The sequence below is a fragment of the Polyodon spathula genome, chromosome 7 (genome assembly GCF_017654505.1).
Source record: "Polyodon spathula isolate WHYD16114869_AA chromosome 7, ASM1765450v1, whole genome shotgun sequence".
NCBI classification, from domain to species: Eukaryota; Metazoa; Chordata; class Actinopteri; order Acipenseriformes; family Polyodontidae; genus Polyodon; species Polyodon spathula.
Genome location: NC_054540.1, coordinates 55058233 through 55079987, shown reverse-complemented (window position 1 = coordinate 55079987; position 21755 = coordinate 55058233). Strand labels below are relative to the sequence as shown.

Sequence of the window (21755 nt, the reverse complement as noted above, 5' to 3'; positions counted from 1 at the left end):
CATTGTTTGTGTTGTTTTGAATGCACTCCCACGCTGGTGTAAAGCCCATGCCAGTACAGTATCTGTATATCACAGTTACGTTGTTTGTATGTATCTGGTGCACCGCTTATCCTATTTCTATGAAACTCGGTGTTAACTGTATTTAGCAGATGTTATTGAGAGTGTCCGAGTCTCTCTGTCTGTCCGTTTATCATTTGCATTTTTGCATGTATATGGAGAATAATTTCTGAAATTGTGATTAAACGTTCCATTACTGATTCTCATTCTATATTGTTGTGAAAATGTTTTCCCGAGCTAAGCCCTTGCTACTCCACACGGCACCTACGGTACAGCCGTCATACTGAAACGCTCTACAAAACGATTTTTGGAGCTGGAAAAGTCAGTGTTCGGGGAAGTTTACAAACGCACCGTCAATAATGCAGTGTGCCGTGTGGATTCGGCCTGACTAAAGCAAGGTATTTGTCGGAAAGAAAAACGTCGTCTGTCGTGCATTAGACGACGTTGCGCACTTTTATTTACAAGACATTTAAAAATAGCGTACCCATATTGGCTTGCAGTGACTTTATCTAAAGCCTATCTGAAATACGTGCAGTACCAGGTTCTTTATTGCCTATGCCCTTTGCCTTTAGAAGCAATATAAAAACCTCAACACCCACACCCGCAATTCCTGTGAACAAACGCGTCCCCATAAATGACAAATAATGGCACGAATTAGAACACGTGAATTACCCCCCTGTACGTCAAAACGTGACGTGTGCGAAAACATTCAGGTGGAACGAGGTTCCCAGTGTCGCTTTATTACCACACCTGAGCTGATAACGATTGTAAAAAGAAATTTAGCAACTTAGTATTCATTTTCTAGAATTTAGTGCTACATAGTAACGTTTAAACTCCTTCACCAGTGATGGCAGTAAAGCATAGCACTTTGACCCATTCCAGGTTTTACTACGAGCTTGATTAACCACAGTGTATAGGTGTCTCTTATTAATCTCAGTAAAACCAGGAATGCATCAAACTGCTACTCAATGGGAGTCTTATTTCCATTGTAGTTCACACACCTGCTTTTTGTACAGCTATTTATAAAAGCCATACTGTTTCTGATTCCCTATTAAATAGCATTGATTTTAAGATTTTGTTGCTAATTTTCAAAACTCTTGTCCCCTGAGTGCTTCAATGACCTGCTCACACTGTACGCATCCCTATCAATCAATCAATCAATCTTTATTTTATATAGCGCATTTCATAGTGGAGAACCATCACAAAGCGCTTTACAAGATGAAGTAACAACAAGAAAATCCATAATACTTTAATTATAGAGAAATGCATAATGCATGCTATGCAGAAGAATAAGAAAACCCTTCCTCCACTCCTCTAGAACTGGGTCTCACCATCTTCAAAACTAAGCAGCACACAAGGAGTACGATTTTAAAGCGGACACATAAAGTCATTCCGCGTTTTCACTGGAGTTTTTATAATGATAATTTTAAAAAGTGTTTTGGTAGATCAAATGAGGTTTGATATTGAACATTTTACATTACAACAGTGGCGAAAAGTTTCACAAATATCAGTGTTTTGATCAGCGTATTTTAATCCTTGCATCTTGATTTTAGTGGTCAGTCCCATTTGTTATCAGATATCTTGACGTCACCTATATTCTCGTCACTGTAAGCAGTCATAGGAAAATACAGCAACTGATATGAATGAAAATGTGTTAACTCATAATGAGAAAGCCGTGTTAACCTCAGCAGAGAGATATCGCATCTTACTTTTGAACCTTGCTGTTTCATTTCCCGGATGCTTTCGAAGTACACCCACAGACAAATAAAAATAATAAACTAGGGTACCAAAACCAAACTCGTTGTTAAAATGTCTCCATGTTGTTATTGATACCAGGCTACTATGAACGCCAACCCCTACTGTAAGCCCTGTCAGTGACCCAGCCAGCTCCTTGGTATATCACAAGCAATGTTTGGTTTGCTCTTGCTCTGTGTTCAGCCCTTCTCGGGTAAAGTCTGCGGTGTGACCGCCGAATGGAGTGAATAATGAGAAGTTCTGAATTGCAAGCAGCATGCTGGCATGGGGCAGCTGCTCTCTGATCTGGGTTTTTTTTTTTTTTTTTTTTTTGCTTTATGTCAAGGTCTGGGTGTTCAATTGCAATTTAAAGATATGTCTGCGATATAACAGTCAATATTTGCGAGGTCGAAACCAGCCCATAATGAGCTGTTAGTGCTAGGAACTCCTGTTTGAGACGACATCCTAGTAGCAGTATCCTTCTCCTGCTCGACCATAATAAGGCATTCATTCAGTGGCTCTAAAACAGAACTCAAATAAGATTCTGTTCGGCGGATAAGTTGTTCTCAAAGTCTTTATACTGTATTTTGTAATGTGACCATTTGTTTCTTCATCCACTTAGATATTTAGTAGTTCAGAACAATGGCAAAGACTTATCGACCAAAAAATTGTATCTCATTTTATATCTGCTTGGTTTTAATGTGACTGAATATATAATATAGTTAACACAGGTATCCCCACCAGTGTTTCAACTCTCGTTTCAGGCTTTTCATTGACTGTCCTTGCTGTTTCAGCAAAGCCACACAAGACGTTTCTGAGAACCAAGTTTAAGCTCAGGAATGTCAGTCCCAAGTTTCTTACTGGTACTGTCTGTTGTGGAGGTCAAACCTCCTTAATACCTTTCTTTAAAAACGAAGACTTTGATAAAAGAGCCTCTTTCGCGTCACATCTGTGACTGCGGGCACCTGGTTATACCTCCGGTTCCTGAATTTGAATGGGAAACACCCCTGAGGGCAGCCGCACCAGTCGTGTTGACAGGTTCAATGCACCTGTGTTCAATTCCCAGTTAACAGTTGTGGTGAAACTTTATTTAATTAAAACTCTAGGACTGGAACCTGGTGTGTTACAATTTTCAAAGTGCTGCGGGCAAGGATTTGGTCACAAGCCAAAATCAGGGTGCGTCAAAGACAGCTCCTGTAAAGTGTACTTTCCCCTGGGCAACTGTGAGGCTGTTTGGTCTTCCCTTACCAGCGCCTCTTCAATCACTGTTCACATCTAGCCTCTATTCACTGAATCCATTAGCATTCAGCGCACAAAGAGAAGCTAGCTTAAAAGGGGGTTGAAATTGTGTAAAAAAAAATAAAAAAATAGGGAGAGCGAGGGCGCAATGGGATGGGAGACGGGGGCCACGGGGAGTGAACAAACCGGAGAGGTGTGTTCATATACCGCAAGGGCTCTTTCAGTACTAGATTAGGATGACAAGAGAATCGTCCATGCGACTTTACCAATCACAGACCAGAACGCTTCGAAAACACTAAGGTAAACTTGTTTCAATGTCTGTTGGTGCCGGTATTGTTTGGTATTAAAATTTGAGATTGAATTAGATTTGTATCATGTTTTTTGTTTTGTTTTGTTTTGGTTTGGTTTTTTTAAGGAAATACAATTGGTTACCTGTGCTGGAGCGATTACAAACATTGTCTGGGAACTTTTAAAAATAAATGACGGGTAATTTCGCTAAAGTAAAAGTGAAATCGGAGATTAAATTAGATTTCATCGTTTTATAGCTTTGAGTTCAAAGTACGGCAGGAATCCTTCTCCGCGTGCTGTCTATTCCAAAAAAAAAAAAAAAAAAAAAACACGAGGATTGAGAACATAAACAAAACCAACATCTACTGAAGCAGTGGAGGTTAAACTGCGGAATGATTACCGTTTTTACAAAGAAACAGGCTTTTTTACATTAACTTATCCAGGGAAAGTCGGTATGTTTAAAAAAAATAAAAAATAGCAGTTTTAATGGAATTATTCAGCAACGCTGGCAAGGTGTTTTGCTTATTAACATCGGGATGAAGAAATTAAAAAAAAAAATTTTTTTATTGGTTTAGGAAAGGGTGAAAATAAGTTTAATATAAACTTTTTTTTTTTTAACAAACCGAGTCCAGGTTGTCGCCCAGGTTCTACTAATAAATCCGAGTCTGGCCCTTGTTTCATAGATAGTGTGAGCGGTCAATTTCTGTTGCGCTGTCTGTGCCAAATCAACTGTGCATGTAAACGAATCGCTCAATCAGCGGCAATAAAGACACTGGTTAAACAGCGAGGGTTGAGTTTTAGTGCTAGCGAAGCACCAGAGAAAGCTGTTAGGTTTTATATCACAAAGTTTGTGCACAAACGCAGCCGCCTAATTTGAACAACACGTTCATTACAACCAATCGAAAATGCACCAGTGATAAGAGTTAGCCAGTTGGCATTTAGACTGTGCTTTGAAGCTTGATCTGTTGTCGACACCGTACTCTTGATAACAGTGACAGCATAAATGAATGTCAGTAGGAAAGTGAGCTATCTGTATGCATAGGCGTATCAGATTAAACTATAAATGATTCACAACTATATAGGATATGATACTGCAATTATATTAATTTTGATATGAACGGCAGGCTTGTGTAGTTTAGATCAATGCGTCCATAGAAGTCTTTTTTTTTTGTCACCACTTTGAATTGTCTGATCTTCTGGTCTGATGCATCTTTGCATTTCACAAGAAATGATATCAAATAGATTATAACCTTTTTTTTTTTTACAGAACGGACAACTAAATGAGTAATGCATTCCCATTTGTGCATACTAAGGATGCAATTCCTTCAAGGGTTTTTGTTAGCATATGCATTTCAAGAGCACTGTGAAATGAAAGCACACTGAAAGTTGTTGAATGCATAAATCCAAATTTGAAACCTAAAGTTCACAGTGTATACAGATGTCAATGTTTGCTACCAAATATAATGAGGATAAGACACTTTGGAAAGCAGGCACGTTACCTATATTGAAGATGTGTGGTTACATTATTGAACCCATGTGAAAAGCCCAAAGTTATGAGCCTCATAGTCATCGCTACCCTCGACCTTATTGATTAACAGCTTCCTTGAGAGGGAGTGTCCTCATTGATTGTGGTGGTTTTTTTTGTTGTTCTTCATGTTCAGGTGCTTGTGAAGCGCCTGTTTAATTAGGAGAGCCCTGTCTGATCTTGTTTCTCTTCATTCTTTGGCTCTCACAAAGCTCTCCCACACTATGCTTCTCACGATACTGGCAGAAGGTGATCCCAGTTTAGCATTGATCAGCTAGCAGTGGTACTTTCTCAACAGGTTCCCAAGAACAGACCCAATGAGAGGTGTAGTGCCCAAGAATAAGACACTGTCCTATATAGGGAAAGGATCCTTTCAAAATCAGTTTGCTGGGGCAAGGGATATTTAGACTGGGATCTGGGCAGGACAGAATCCCCACTGCTGTTTGAAATGGGTCCATGGGATGTTGCTTTACATCCGCAAACAAAAGTCTTTCCTTCCTGCCTTTTATAGAACTAGGTGTTTAATTTATAGTGAACTGCTAGTACACCCAGAATCAGTTTCAACAAAAAGCAATTCATAAGGGAGCAGTCCCCATTAACAGTACCTGGGTATTCCTGTATTACACCCTGTGGAGATGCCTCAGAAAAGGCAATAAGGTTGTTAGGATTGTTATAGTAAAGCACTGACTCTCTGAACACTTCGTTCTAGTTCTATCTATGAAACGATCCGTGTGCTTGCTATAAACCTCTCTTCTAGCTTAATCCTTGGCTCCACTCCCAGATTTACTAAGGATCAGAAGAAGGCAGAAAAATAATTACCAAATTAACAGAGCAATTAAAAGAAAAGCATTAGAAGGACTAGAACAACCATTTGATTCAAATCTGCTGCAACATTCCTTTCTTGTGCTAATTGATCCTGCCAGACAATCAACCTTGCAGAAGAGATTTTTGGCCGAAATAGGGAAGGAAAGTCCTGCATGTTCCATTAACTCGCACTAAATGTAATAACTGGGATCAAAGAATTTCATTCCTTAGACTGAACATCTTCTTAGTAAAGCGGTGGCATTTGGAACAGTGGGATTCGCCTGGATATTCTGACATTGGATTTGAAGGCATGCAAGCTAGATTTTGAAATGAGACCTGCTCCTATTGACATGGAATTGGAATTGAAAAACAGCTATTGACCCCAGATCATTTGAAAGAAGCAAGAGCTGCAAAGCAGTAATAACTCATTAACGGGTGAATTCCCAGAAGTTAAAACAGTGAGTAACTTTCGTTTTTATATTAACTTGTTTCAGGGAATCGTGTGATTATCAGAATTGAAACCCAGGGGTGAGCAAGACACTTCTCAAAACAGAAACAAGCAAATTCCCCTTTCCATTAAATTCTCCCCAGACATCTGCTTTGCATTGTATGGGACAAGCTGCTTTCCACACACACACACACACACACACACACACACACACACACGCATGCACACATACATATTGTAACGGGCAGTGTTGTGTGATACACTGCTGTTACAGATTTTGTCCAGTACTCTGTGGGGGAGATGAGGTTAAAGCTCTTTTGCATTGTGTTGAAGATGCTTGTTGTGGTTCACAGTGTCACCAGTTGGTACCCACCCTTCACCCTGTTACACTGGTGTCGTGACCCGGATCTAGTAGATTGGCCAGCAGTAGTCGTGTGCCAAGCATTTAAATTTTTTTACCCCTTAAATACAGTAAGTCTCTTTGGACCCTGTGAGATCTTATTTTGGCTTAAACAAAAAAAAATAATTATCTTCAGGATGTCAAATGAAAGGTGCCGCTTGCCAAAGATTGCTGAAATCAAGCAGAAGCTGCTTTGTCCTGGAATAACATCACCATGTAAAGTACACAACAGTGCAGTTCCTGTTTACAAAGCAGTTCTCATGCCAAACACATCACAAAGCACTACAAAATAAAAACAAAAGAATTAGAGAAGAAAGAAAGAAAGCCAAGGTCAAAATTCCAGATTTCAAAAAATAAATCTAAAATGGATTCACTATATAATCAGACTATGGATTAGAAGCATTCCCTGAAATGCAGCATCAGTCTCAGGACCACAGTGAGCCAAGAAACAGCAGCCAGACTCTTGTCTTGAGCTCATGTCTTGGGTTGTCCCTACTGTGTACTGTATTCTGCTGCTGACTGATCTTTGCCTCAACCCTTTTTGAAATTCCTTGGAACCTGAAGCACCGATAAGATTTAGCCAGGACAGCTGGGTTGGGACAGCAGGGTTGGGAAGCTGCTTGTATAGCGCACAATATTTATTTGTGGTTATACTGTTTACTTTGTGAGATGTTTATTCGAAGTAAAGGGCTCGCCCCTCAGCACCCACTCCCTGCTATTAGAAAGGGTCTGACGCTATTGACTAGAGTATTGTAAACTCAGCCAAAAAGCATTCTGAGTCAAGATGGTTTTACCAAGTGAGTTAAAAAGAACACCTTACAAATTGCCACTCAGAAATGCCAATGCTGGACAAAGCAAGTCTGTGGACCAGGGCTAACTCTCCACTGCCCAAGAGAAGCCAGAGCATTAGGAGTCCCCAGTGGTGTAAACCCACTGCATCAAACAGCAGAGAGCAAACATGAAATACTATTTTGGCTTAAATTAAGACATCATGAATTTGCCAAAGTCCTCAGGGTTACTGGGCCCTTAGGCGTGCATAAAATAAATGAGATACTGTATTGCTGAACTGAGCTTGAGGTACTCCGTGTTAAAGAACTGAGATATGATCACATTGATTTATTGAACCAAGCTAACATTTCTGTGTAAGAGCATTCATTCTCACAAAGCGAGAAGCATGTTTGTAAACATGCAATCGCTTTTTGATTTCAGGGAAGAAAGGCAGCTCAAAAACGAAGCTGAACTCGAGCTCTGGTTGCAGAACATTGCAAGCTTGTGAGGACCCTGTACGGTTTGGAAATGAAGAAATCAAGAAGACAAACGTCATGGCTAGTGCCTTCATGCCAGCGTAATCGTTTGTTGCTTCAAACAAAACGTTTTGGCTACTGGCGCACTCTGCGCTGTGAGATGCTTGGAGATGCGTCCGTGTGTGAAAAGCTGAACTGAAAAGATGTAATCCCAGTGTCTCGTTTGCATTTTGACGCATTGCCTTATTTTGTGCTGTGTAGTAGAATGCAACCATTGCTATGGCTTAGCCAGGACTCATTCCTGGCTAACTAGCGAGCAGGTCTACACTAGCACAGCTGACTGGCCCAAACCAAGGGCAGTACTGGCCAGATGATTACTTAGCAGTGCATGCTCTAGTCTCCAATGGTAGGCTAATGAACCAGGCAGAAACTGACAGAGCAATGGGATCCTTCTCTCCCTGTGTTCTGTGGAATGTAATATTGGTTCGTGGTACATGCTGCACCTGGATCATTTTCATGCCACAGCGCTTAAAGACCCCTGGGCTAAACATACAAGAATGATACTCAAATGTAATTGTCTTCTGTTTTATTACAGCAGAATCAATAGCAGACCTGCTAAAATGTAGATCCAGTTTGGGTATAGACCCATTATGCAATAATAGTATTAGTTGCATGGCTGAGATCGTGTGTGTGCCTGGCCGTGCTTATTCTTTCTTCATTGACTTTAACTGCAATAGTTTTCATTTCTGGTGATTGCGTTTCCTTCCAAACCCTTCACACTTCAAACCCTTATGGGAAAGAACTCATCAGATCCTTTTTTAACAAGCTTCCTACTTGGTCAAGCCCCCACATACATAGCCTGTCACTTTATGGTGAAGGATTATAAGGATAGTGCTCTGCGGTGAAAGCAAGTGCCTGATTATACAATTAAGAAACACTGCAGGGAGCTGGTGGAGACTCTTTTGTTGGGAGATCCCAGCTGGTCCACCTGCAAGGTGGATGGACGTTTTCACTTTGTTTACAGATCATGGCCCTAGTTAATGTGCTACTCTATCAAAATCACTCCCATCAGCATCCTTTTCAGATTTGAAACAGATTTTAACTTTAACAATAAACACATTTAATGCTTCAAACTTTAGCATGTTTGGAATGTTAAAATAAAATATGTATTAACTAATATTTTGCAAACTATGAAACATGTTAACATTTTGGTATGCTAGTTACTAACAGCTCATCAACAAAATAGGAGTCTTAAAAAAAAGTTTGATTAAGTATTGAATAAGAAAAAAATACTAGGCTTGGACTGTACAGGTGTTACTCTATATAAGAGATGGGTGGACACTATAAATAATCGAGATTTATCTTTTCAACGCGTTTTCTTTGAATTCTCAGTAGGCCCTTAAACTGCAATCGTAAATTCGTTGGTGGATGAGAACAGATCGTTCCAAATCCCACAGTGTTCCGGAAAAGTGTGCGCATATATTTGCTGTGTCTTTTAAAAATCATGGGAAGTTTGTCACAAAAAAAAAAAGTATTGTGCATTATCGCTTCCATTATTGGACTGAACCAGAGCCTAATGGCTAAAGTGAGTCATTTTTCGTTTTGACGTCATAGCAAAACTCACGTTACAGTTGCGTAAATTCCTTTTATCCTGACACCAATAAAAAAAAATCCAGGATTGTGAATAATTCAAATAATTAGCACCGTAAGAACCTGAATGAGATGTTTCCTGTGAAATCAGATGCTTTTTAAGCTGGCTTTTTATAATCCTGGATTAAAAATTCATCTCTAGCGAACAAAACATTCAGCAAGAGTGCACCACTGTTTGTATGCTTCTTCCCGTATCCCTGTTGACTGGGATACGATGTTGTACCAAACAGACGCATGTAAACTCACTGCTACAGCTCTAAACAACCACTTTTATACAAGACGATGCCAAGATCAGATTTCACCCTCTTTGTGCATTGTGAATAGAGTAAAGATCCACTAATCTCTAGTGGTATGATATGCATCAGGATATGTAGGTGTCCGTGTCAGGGTCCTGATTGGTTACTTGTGTTGTGCATAATAAGATGAAATGGTTAAAACACAAACTGAAAGGAGTTTGGGAATTTGGGAGAGTATGTATTGCTACAGTGAGCTGTGTTGTGTTTTTGGTGCTGTGTCCCGATACACGCTCCGATTACAATATGATATATCATGTCAAGTCTCGATTCATGCCCAGTACGTCATGCCAGCCTCTAGCAGTGATTCGTTCAGTTCAGTAACGTGTTGAATCTTTCTCCTCTTCTTATCGACGTCCTCTAAGGTTTGAGATGTGCATGAAGAGAACTCTCCAGCCTTTAGGCGAAGAAATGTTGAGTTGAGAAATATATGAATAACTGTGCGTGGAGATTGGTGCCCACGCGGTGGGAAGCTGCAGTTAAGATCAGATGTTAATGGAATTCTAGCAGGCGTGGTGTTGATAGATTCAGAATATTAACTGAATAAAAGTTAATTCATACAAGAAGCAGAGAAAATATAGATAATTTCATTTTTTAAATTTGATAAACACATCATCAATGATGCATCAAAAAAGAAATAATCAATATGATCTGCATTTTCATAAAACGTTTTATACGTATAACTTTAAACTCTGTTTCAAAGCTCTTTTCAAAGTGTCTGCTCTAGTGCACCGGGGTTTGAGATCTGTCCTCTAAAACAGTGCAGGAAAAAGAAAAAAAAAAAACAAGTGCTCTGGCTTTTCTGTTCCGTACCACACCATGCATCGTTACTGCTGTGTTATCTGTTTGACAATGTGGGCAGTAATCCTGACACTGTCAATGCACTAGAGCGGACATTTTGAAAAAAGCTTTGAAACAGACTTTAAAGTTCTAAGTGTAAAAAGTTGTCAGGATGTTAACAATGAAAAGAAAAATGACAGGTCCGTTATTTAAACTGTTGTAGCATCACGTGGGGACGTGCAACGGTAGATTTTTCAAAACTCCCTTACTTTCTCTTTAAAGGACAATTGGGTTTCAATATTTCCCCTTTGTTTAAATGTCTAAGTCAGATCGTGAAATCCCCAGTGGATTTGGGCAGGTTCCTGTTGCTGTGAGCAGTTCTGCAGGAATGTCTCACAAGAGGCTGCCTCTGCTTGCTTGCAATTCGTTTAGCTATTCTCCATTCTTTTAGTCCTGTTTTGGAATGCATTCGGACACTTTCTGTAAAATAACCATTGCTTGCCAACTCTTCAAGAAGCACAATGAATGGAGAAGAAAGTATGTTTAACCTTAGATTCGGAATCCAGAGAATGACTTTCTTCCTTTATGGTGGAAGTCCAGTACAGCCACTCTGTGTGTGTGTGTTCTGTGCATGTGCTTCAGACTCACTGTCCAGGAATTCCTTGGAAAGGTGAAACCACCTGTCTGTTGTACAGAAAGATTATTCTTGTGTGTCTCTTGTCTTTAGGTTAGGCTGTGTGGCGCAGAATGGCGCAGAAGCACCCCTGTCGAAGCTGCCTGGTCGGGGTCTACAGTTGCCATGGGAAGGACAAAAAAACAGGGAAATGGCAGGTAATAAAACAGCACAGTAACCCTGCCTTCATATAATAGGATAATATCACACACCTCAAGCACTGTCAGCTTGCATGGCACTAGAGCGTGCATTGCAGCAGTGCTGTGTACAGCCTGGACATGCTGTGCAGTGGTCTAACCTGCTTTTGTAATGTGGCAAGTCTCTTGACAAGAACACATTCATCGCATCACCTAGGCTTTGGGGAAAGTATGTGTTTCGACAAAGCTTCTAAAGAGAGAGTGAGTGTTGTAATAATAATCCACCTTAACAAGAGAAAGTATTGTTGTCATGATTACTTTGGGGCAGTGCTCTGAAACATTTAGCAGTGATGCATTCCGGCAGTGATTATTATATAATTACAAACTGAGTGAGAAAACGAATGTAAAGCACTGGGGTGCGGCTTTCAAAGGGCTATAGTTACAAAGCATTGCAGAGCAGCCCTGCATTTCCCAAGGGATTAAAAAACTACAAAAAAAGAGCTAGACTTGTTTGGGCAGGACATGAAAAGCTCCTGCCTGCCTGCGCTCCGGGGCATCTCTGAGGGGCACGGGGGAGAAGGGACTCTGCCTGACTTCACCTGACAGCGTGCAAGCAAAAGCAGACCCGCAGAGAACCTGACCGACAAGAGTGGAGAGATCCTGGGTCTTGGTGCCATCTCTTGCTGTCTGTGTCAACACAATACAATACAATACAATACACAGGAGTGGAATGGAAGTAGAATCACATGCAATATGTAGCACACACTTTTGTAAATATATGGCCTTACAAGATATGCAAACGGCATGTCCGCTCTCGTTGTCTCTCCCACTCTCTCTCTCTCTCTGTCCCCTGGCAGTGTGCATGCTGCTGGTTCACTTTCCAGTCCTTCATCTTTCTGCTGACTCTTTGGTGGATCTATGTATGCTGGGCTGCTTATAATGACCGGGACGATTTCAACACGTGAGTACGATGAAGCTGGATTCGTTAGGGCTGAATAAACAAGGAGATTCATGTCTCATGGGCAGGGGGTTGCCTCTCTCCTACAGTAACCCTCCCTGTGAATCTCACTGAGACTGTGCAGTGGTGGCTCGGAGGTATTATTTCATATCACAGCAGGTGCAACTCTTGATGGGAGAAGGCAATCCATTCAGTCCTGAGAGGAGTGGACGAACACAAGAACCAAGACTTCCGTTCTGTCACTTAATTTAGAAGGGTCGGGTTTAACCAATTCTAAGGGATGCCCAAGGTGATTTATAACGTCACTTTGTAGTGCTGCTGTGGAAAAGCAAATGAGCCGATTCCTGTGGGATTGCATTTGAGTCAGTGCAAGAGAACTGAACCAGGATTCTTTTTTCTGTTTTACTTTCCTGTTATGCGTGTTCTTAGTCATAATTTACTGTGTGTCACTGTTGGGGACGTGCTGCATGCTCCTGCGTCCACCTGTCTGTCTGTCTGTCTTTCTGTCACACTCCACCTGGTGTACCTGATACCTGCCTGCCTTCTCTCCCCCACCCCGCCCCCCAGAAACAGCAAGGTTGTTAAAGGTTTGGAAAGGAATATCTCAAGCAAACCGTTTCCGGATGAATGAAATGACTGGTGCACGCCCCTTTAGTCATTTTGATTCTGGCCTCGTTGCAGATAACTCCTTGCACAGGCTTGTTTAGAGACTGCCCCTAAGGATGATGTTCTTAAACAAGCCGTGATAAATGATGATTCACAAGAACAAGTATTCTATGGCCAAAAGTTCTGTGTCACCCGTAATTTTAGGATTGAGACAGACATATATATATATATATATATATATATATATATATATATATATATATATATATATATATATACACACAGCATGCCTTTTTAAATATGCAGATGTATATTTAAAAAGGCATGCTGTTTTGCACTACAAGGCCGTCTTGTTTTGCAGGAAGGTGTTCTCAATTCTGAGCAGCATCACAGGCATGTATGTGGACTGGTTTTTGGTGGTGCTGATCGTGACTTCAGTGTTGGTCATCTACTGCTGCCTCCTGCTGGTGAGTTTGTGTGTTGCAGTGTGGTTCAGACGTGTGACTGAAGGATAGACAATGCCATCTATTTTAATGATCTAAACAGCGGTGGATCTAAATACCATCTCTTTTATATTAATCCAGCTGGGGATTTATTGACCCACTTTTATTAACATTACTGCAGACAATAGAAATACAGTGAAATGAGATCCTTGAAAAATCAGTAAATATAATACGTCTGAGCATGATGCTATTAAAATCTTTAAAGTAGATCTCAATGAATGCTTGAAGCAATTATCTGACCTGTGGTACAAACCGCCACCTATAGGAAAGGTTGAAATTACAGGCAGGTGGAGGAAAAAGCTTGGAATTACTGACCTTGAGATTCTTTTTCTACTTTTTTTTCATTTTATTGTATTTTTTTTCCTTCTTCAGATCTTTGCGCTGATCCAGGTGGCTCTTAAAGAACCCCTGAACATGCACTGGATTCACAAGGTATTCGCAGAGCTATTGATTATCAGAGGATTTGGTAGTCAGAGTTATTGATAACTGCACACATTCACTCTCTGTTGCTTCCTTGGCAGTTTTGAATTGCGTCTGCAGGCTTGGCTGTGTCCCTGGGTGCTGAGTTGTCCTGCTCTGTACCCCTCACAGGTCCTGCTGTTCTTGGCAGTGGTGATTGTAGCCGCTGGGGTCGTTGGGCTGTGTTTGCAGTGGATGGAGGAGTGGGGCACAGCCTTGTTGTCATTGCAGGTGTGTGCAGAATATTCATTAAGCACATCTAGCAGGTTTTTTTTTTTTTTTTTTACTTTTTTTAAACAAGTGTGTTGCTGTGCACCCTGACCCCTCCCTGTGCCCCTGCCAGGTGACAGCCCCTTTTCTGCAGCTAGGGGGTGTGGCTGCCCTGTCGCTCCTCGGCTGGTTTGTGTTCCAGAGATTCTTCATGGCCAAGAGAACAGGTAAGCACCGCCCAGACCCCCAACACTGACGCCCTGCTGAACACTGCTGCTGTTTGCTGTGCTAGTGCTTGATACTGCAGCTGTGTGTTCCCCTTGTCTAGCATGGCTAGTGTCTACATTTATTCCAGTGTTGTTTCCCTGATAAAGACCTCCATTCCCAAATTGATGTTTCAAAATTGTGTTGAAACTTGATTTCACATGCAAATGTAACTAACATAAAGAAGAAAAATGCAAAGTTAAACAGTCCTAGAAAAACATGTCCTTGGAACAGTTCCTAAAGTTTTGTGAATAGTGTCGACAGTATATTAATATGTAAACTTCTGATAAAAGTACAAAAAACTAATAGTTGAGACCACTGCTGGCGTTCAGTTCAGTTAAGTTCTTCCCCAGTATTGGGTAGTGCTGCCCTCTGCTGTTTGCTGGCTGTCAGTGCTAACCCTGTGTGTGTTTCAGTCTCCAGGGTGTTTATCCTCTTGGCTTACCTCATCGTGGTTGCTGCTGTGTTCTTGTCTCCGCTGGTCATCACATCTCCCTGCCTCCTGGAGATAAGGGAGTTACCCCCCAAGCCTGCGCTGATCGGCCACCGGGGGACGCCCACGGTGAGCCTGCACTAAACTGCTGAATTAATTAATATCACATTTTGCTTTGCAGTTTTGTCCATTGGAAACATGACAAGCTTACTTTTAGCTTTGCTGGTTTTCCATGCCTCTGTGCTTAGCTGCTGTGGCTCATCTGGGTGTCTCTGATGAAAGTTCTTCTCACTCTCTCTCCTTTTTAAAGCTCGCTCCAGAGAACACAATGATGTCCTTCCGGAAGAGTATGGAGTGTAAGGTGGCTGCCTTCGAGTCAGACATACTGCTCAGGTGAGAGACAGACAGAGAGGGACCAGAGGGGCACTAGGCAGATATTACAAGTGGTGTGTGTGTTTGTGTGTGTGTGTGTGTGTGTGTGTGTGTGTGTGACTTTAAGATCCTTATAATAAAAAAAGACTGTAAATGTGACATTTGTCCACCAAGTGGCATTGTGTCTTATGCAAAATCCACATTCAAAGAAACCATAGTTAGAAAATGTGTCCACCAGGAGATTCTACTCTATGTAATTTGGATGTTTAATATGCCAGAACTGTAAATTATACAAACTACAGACATATACTTTAGAGTCCCTATTGTGGCCGGCTCCAAAAAAAAGAACGGGATTCAACTTTATATGCATCAGTATGTCCAATACACATCTTTAAAAGAATGAACAGAAAGATGCTTTACAAATGCAGAACCTGTGCTACAGTTGAGATTTCTTCACATGTCCACCTCTCAGCTGGGACGGAGTGCCATTCCTGATGCACGACGATTCCTTGAAAAGGACGACGAACGTGTTGGAGAAATTTCCAGAGAGAGCCAGGAACGGCAGCTCCACCTTCAGCTGGAAGGAGCTGCAGAGCCTCAACGCTGGGGCCTGGTACCTGGAGGTGATCCAACTGCATGAACGTCCTTAGTGTTGTAGCTCGAGCAGTGTAATAAATGCATTGAGTCACCTGGCAGGTGCAACAGTGGCACACAACACACTAGGAACATTAAGAACGAATGGATCATTTCTTATTCAGTCAGATTAGAGGCAAATGGTGTATCTGGTATGCTTCCAATGAAAGGCACTATATAAATGGATGCACTGTATTGCACTGTTGCAGAATCATAAACCTGATTACAGTTGAAGTAGCAAGCTGTGTGCGAGAGATAGCGGCAATGCTCAAAACAGTATTACATGGTGTGATTTGGAAGTAATATATCACCTAAATAGTAACTGACAACCAAAGGCATTATGCAGCTACTTGTAGTTCCTGAAAGAAGATTAGATGTGATATAGTGTTGGTATGAGTACATGCTCCACCATGCTGTAATAGCGGTTTGCCTCTCATCTATTTCACGGAACATCATGTGGTAGTCTGCCAGGGCTGGCGCGTCATATGAAGATCTGCATTGCATTGTAGTATTAGCATTGCATTATGCCTCTGGTTAGACCTGATTGGCCCAGGGACAGTGATGTGAGTGGCGCCGCCCTTGTGGTTTGTTTCAGAATGACCCCTTCCAGACAGTCTCCTCCTTCTCAAAGCTGGATCGAGAGGAAGCCATAAATCAGAGCATCCCGTCCCTGAGCGATCTGCTGAACCTGGCCAAGAAGCAAAACACCTCTGTCATCTTCGATCTGAAAAAACTCTCTCCGGGACACCCCTACGAACTGAGCTACACCCAGCGCACTGTCGAGACCATTCTCAACTCCAGCATCCCGCAGCGACTGGTGAGAATACGGGGCTAACGTTGCTTCAGCACACCAGGGTTTAAATAACTCAGAGAGTCTACAGAAACAAGTAATCAATTCAAACCTTCTGCCAACACATAGCCTTTAAAGTCAAAGTACAGCGATGATTTTGTGCTGCCGAAAGGATAAATTCAATAGAAATTAATTGGGGGGGGGGGGTTTAAAATGTTAATAGTTGCAATTATTCTCTTGAGGGCTTCATCGTGTGCCTTACCATGTAATTCATCAGCAGTGAAGGGCTTCAGTAATCAATTTGTCACGTGTTTTTGGACAGTAGATTCCTTTTTTGAGACAAGGCTGAACGGTTTACAGCTTATCTTTCAAAGTACTGTTTTACCGTCTATACAGTATGTTAGCTCAGCAGCCTAGTCATATCCCCCATCTACTCCCTGCCAGGTGCTGTGGCTGGTGAATAAGGACAGAGACAAATTGGTAGCGATACCCCCTGGGTTCCAGAAGATCTTTGCTGACAAGGAGGCCATGCGGGTCGGTGGGGGCGACCGGCTCAACATACGACACTCCTTCCTGAGTGGCCAGGAGATTCAGTGAGTTTGTGTTTGGGGGGAGGGGTGGGGCAGCAACCTGCTGCTGAGACTGGAAATTGTGTTGCAGAAACGCCCAAGGGATTCAGTGCAAATCCCCTGCTCTATCCTGGCTGTGGTGCTTTAACTCTTTCTGTTGTTCTACATATTCCAAACCTGTTCCATTGCCATGTCTTCTTTTAAGCACCAGAGGGCTCTCTTTGAAAACATAAGTGGAAGTCAACAAGGGAAATCCCATAAATTGAGCAGTTGTTTTTTCTTGTATCTGTGTTCAAGGTGAAATATAGATGTAGTACATATGTAATCTTATAGAAAGAAGGAAGCACAATATTCTAACCACTATATATATATATATATATATATATATATATATATATATACAGCTTTATTAGTGTTACATTCTTTTAGCAGAAGTCTAGATCCTTACAATGTACCTCTGTGTGTGTGTCCCTGTCCCTGTGTGTCCCTGTCCCTGGGTGTACGTGCATGCTTCAGGAACCTGACTCGGAGTAATGTGACAGTGAACATGTGGGTGGTGAATGAGCGCTGGCTCTTCTCTCTGCTGTGGTGCTCTGGGGTCTCCTCCGTCACCACAAACTCCTGCCACCGCCTCAGGGACATGCAGCGCCCCATCTGGCACCTCGTAAGTATTCATTGAAGTACTTTTGCCAAGTCATTCTAAAAGAACCTGCTCAAGCATATTAAACAGGTTCCTCGTATTCCACAGATATATATGAAAATACCCCCCCCCCCCCCACCAATTCAGACAGAAATCACGGCTCCTGCGATGTCATTGAATTGTCATCTCAGTAAAAGCATATTCAGTCCTACAGCAGTCTTCCTCTCTTAGACCTGTATAGAAGAGTGCTCAGTGTCTGGGGTGACCGTTCATTTCTGTGTGTTTCTGCGCAGGCACCCGACACCTACCGAGCGATCTGGATCACCGTGGACTGCTTCTTCCTGCTGGTCATTCTGGGCCTCTTCCTGCTGCAGAGGTCAGTGGGGGTCATTGCATGACCTCACAGCATCTTGGTGTATTGCTTCATATGCACAGCACAGGGTCACTCTTTATTTGACTGAGACTCTATGTAGCAGCTATATCTCCTTCTCAGTATCTCTGTGTAATCCGTCAGAATCTCCACGATGATGTTTTTGAATAGATCTCGGTAAGTGTTAATGGGTACAAATCGCCTACATGCACTGGAAAAGCTGTGTTTTCAGTTCCTGTACATTTGGCTTGTGTTAATGTCGTGACAGCATGTTATGAATACTTATTTGCATGGCTTGTCTGTTCAAAGGGATTCGGACAGATTATGCAGGTTTATGAAAGCGTTGTGATGCTACATACAGTAGGGTCCTGTTTTTAAAAAAAAAAAAAAAAAAAACACCTAACCTAGAGAGTTTAACAAAGTTGATTTGCTGATTTGAATTGAAAAGAGAACTGTGATTTATCTGTAGTATTATTATTATTATTATTATTATTATTATTATTATTATTATTATTATTATTGGAGGGTTGATCCTTTGTCAAAACCCTTTTTAATAAAAAAAATACTAATAGTCATCATTGGGTTTTGGGTTACAGTATAATCATAATTTCATAATTCTACATTGTCAATTCCATTACCTTTTTCGAAAAACCTTAGCAAATCTGGAAGTGATTTCTTTTCACTGCTTTTTTAAAACCCAGACTCAAGAAATCAAAGTGTTTTTTTGTTTTTTCAGGAGGCGCTTCGGAAACAACAGAGGGGGTGAGTTGGGTCAAAAAATTTATATTCAATCAATCATGATATTTTTGGTCCATGTGGGGGTTGACCAAGAAAGCAGGTTTCAAAGGACATCCAACAAAACAATAATGAATTTGAGTAAGCCCTGTCGGCCCACTTGAGCTGAAATGACCCTGTAAACGAACGCACTTCATAAAGTGATGAAAATAGTTTGTTGCTGATTTTAGTTAAAGCACACACTCTTGAAACATCTTGTGAGCCTGTGTGTTTGTCAGCAGGGCAGGTGCAGCCCAGGGAGTGGGAAGCCTCTGAAAGGAGAGGAACTGACTGCCTCTGCTTGTCTGTCTCTCCACAGGACGTGCTGAGCACAAGAATGGCTTTGTAAACTTACTGACGGGCGAGATGGACACCTTTCTGTGAGGGCCAGGCCGGGCCAGCAGATGGAAGGACTGTCTGAAGGAGTCCCTGCTAGAAGAAGCAGCAGCAGCATTCTGAATGCTTTCTGTTCAGGGCTGCTGAACAATATATTTTTTCTGGGAACTGAGTAGCTGACTTGGGAATCTGGATCTCTGGGAATGCTGCAACTCTAATTAGGACTGGAAGGGAGTTTTTGTTTGGAGGGGTGGGTTGGTCTTGGGTTACCTTTTCTCTGAACATTTGGGGGGCTCTATACTATACTGTACAGATGTGCGCCGCCCCCCCCCCCCCCTCAACCTGCTCTTGAATGTATTTTAACAAACTGTGCCAAACCCCCACCCTCTCTCCTATGGGGAGCAGGCAGGACCTGTTTTGATCACTGAAGTTCACCATCACTGCTATGGTTAAGGCTGCGTTTGAAGGTGTTTACTACTGTATACTGGTCAACAAAATCGTGTAATTTCAGACATATTTAAAACATTGTATTAACACTCCTTAAGTACACACACACACACACACACACACACACACACACATATATATATAATCTATCAGTATTTCCATTTCAAATTCTAGAATATACCTCAGATAAGTACAGTGTGTCTGTTTGCTCGAAATGGAATACAGAACAGTATGGTAAAAGCTAAATATACTAGTTATCATGTGTTCATTCTTCTCATACCACCCCCAGTTTAGATTTAAAAATAGAGTCATGGCTCCTGGGCCAAGCGTTGACGAGTGCCTTCCAGCACTTTGCAGACTCTTGAGGCATGCCCATGTGAGTATTAAAGCTTGCTACTGGGGAGTCCCACTGTGGGGGCTATGCTTGGCAGGATAGTGTGGAATTACTGAATATTACTCGCAACAATAGCACTGAACATTCAATAGCAAAGTTCCCCCTGATTTTATTAATATATATTTTTAAAAAGGACAGAATTCTGTCCTTATGTTACAGAATGAGAAATGCAAAGCTTAGGAGTGTCTAATTTATGAACAACTATGTGTTTCTTCTTCATTCTTTTTAATAATCACAGTGGACTGGGGTGTCACAAAAGATGAAGGTGGCGATACCAAGATCCGACGCTGTTTAGATCATTGCTATAGACCCCGTTGAATTTCATTGCTTCATTGGAGTAAAAGCACGGAAGAAATGCCCCATCATTTTGCTCCAACAAAACCTCAACTAGACAGCCCTGTTTTTTGTTGACCAGTAACCTTGTTATTTTCATATAATATTATAGAAATACCTGGTATTTTTGTATTAAATAAAAAGTCTATTGTTTTTTAATAAATATTTTCTAGATTCAGGTTAAATGAATTTGAAATGTGAGTAGTTGTGAAGTAAATGTTAATAATGTCTAATAAAAAATAGTGAAAGCAATACCTTTTTGCTTCACTCCTATATAGTGTGCTGGAAGTAAAAAAACATGCCTGGTCTTGAAGACATTTTCCCTGCCCAAAACTGTTTGTTTATTTGTTTTTAATCAAAAAGTATGAATCAAGTAAAACATTTGAGATCGTTGTTTTAAGGCTGAAAACAATTAAAAAGGTCTAATTAAGCTAATGAGTAGTTCAATTAAGGGTTCAATTAAGTAACTGATAACTGCTGGAAAACCAGCGGACACAGAAGAGTGGGAAACCCTGGGCTAGACCATCTTCCTGTGTAGGGGTACAGTTTGAAATTTGTACAGTTTCTTACTGGTTTAAATTGCACTTTTCCCCCTTTTTTGAGTGGGTGTGTTAAATCACTTCACTGTTGGAAGATAGGCTGGATTTGATCTATCTGTTTCACCAGGTGATTGTATATTTTCTCATTTGTTATTCAGACTTGGTTTGCAAAGTTAGCAGAATGTATACATGTTTGCTCTATTTGTACGGGTGTTGGTGTATTATTAAAAGTGTCTGTCTTGTGAAGAGAGTTGGGAAGCTGTTTGGAATTAATTGGTTCAGGGCTCGTGCATCTCTCTGACATTTATAAAGATAACGTCTGTTGTGATTTAGACACCAATGTGCCACTAGATAAACCAAACTGCCATGCTATGATGTCTATAGATCTTGGTCCTCAGACCTTTGCTGCAGCGATTCACGCTGCAGACAGTGGAAGATTTACATCTGACATGTTCTATAATCACACTGCAGAGAGTGGAAGATTTATACCTGCCATGTTTCATATTCAAGAATATAATACCTACAATGCATATATTTCCAGGAAATGTTGTAAACAAAATTAAAGTAGCCTAGATTGATTTATTTATTATTAATATTTTTTAACTGAAAATAGTTTACTTCTTTCAATAATTTGGTGTACCAAAACTCCAACTAGACCCATCGATTTCCCTTTGTTAAAGGTTAAAGGTGTTTTAACTTTAGCGCCTGGGTCTCCATTTCTGGTAAGGCAATGGGATTTGTGAATGGCAGGTAACTTTTTCACGGGTATGTGCTGCTTTCGAGGCCACGTGGTCACTGTAAGGTACTGCAGGGTGCGTGTGCAGGAGACTGGTGGAACTACCCATCCTCTCTG

The 21755-nt window shown here is 41.3% G+C and overlaps 1 protein-coding gene across 1 annotated transcript; it reads left to right on the top strand.

Moving 5' to 3' along the window:
- The first annotated feature begins 3032 nt into the window (after positions 1-3032).
- On the top strand, positions 3033-21152 carry LOC121318847 (glycerophosphoinositol inositolphosphodiesterase GDPD2-like). The gene is made up of 16 exons (XM_041255964.1): positions 3033-3330; positions 11190-11293; positions 12130-12233; positions 13198-13303; positions 13712-13771; positions 13931-14029; positions 14142-14235; positions 14689-14834; positions 15016-15098; positions 15550-15700; positions 16306-16527; positions 16945-17093; positions 17586-17733; positions 18003-18085; positions 18816-18841; positions 19173-21152. The coding sequence occupies exons 2-16, from the start codon at positions 11210-11212 to the stop codon at positions 19235-19237; spliced, it is 1620 nt and encodes a 539-aa protein (XP_041111898.1). The 5' UTR covers positions 3033-3330; positions 11190-11209; the 3' UTR covers positions 19238-21152.
- The last annotated feature ends 603 nt before the right edge of the window (positions 21153-21755 follow it).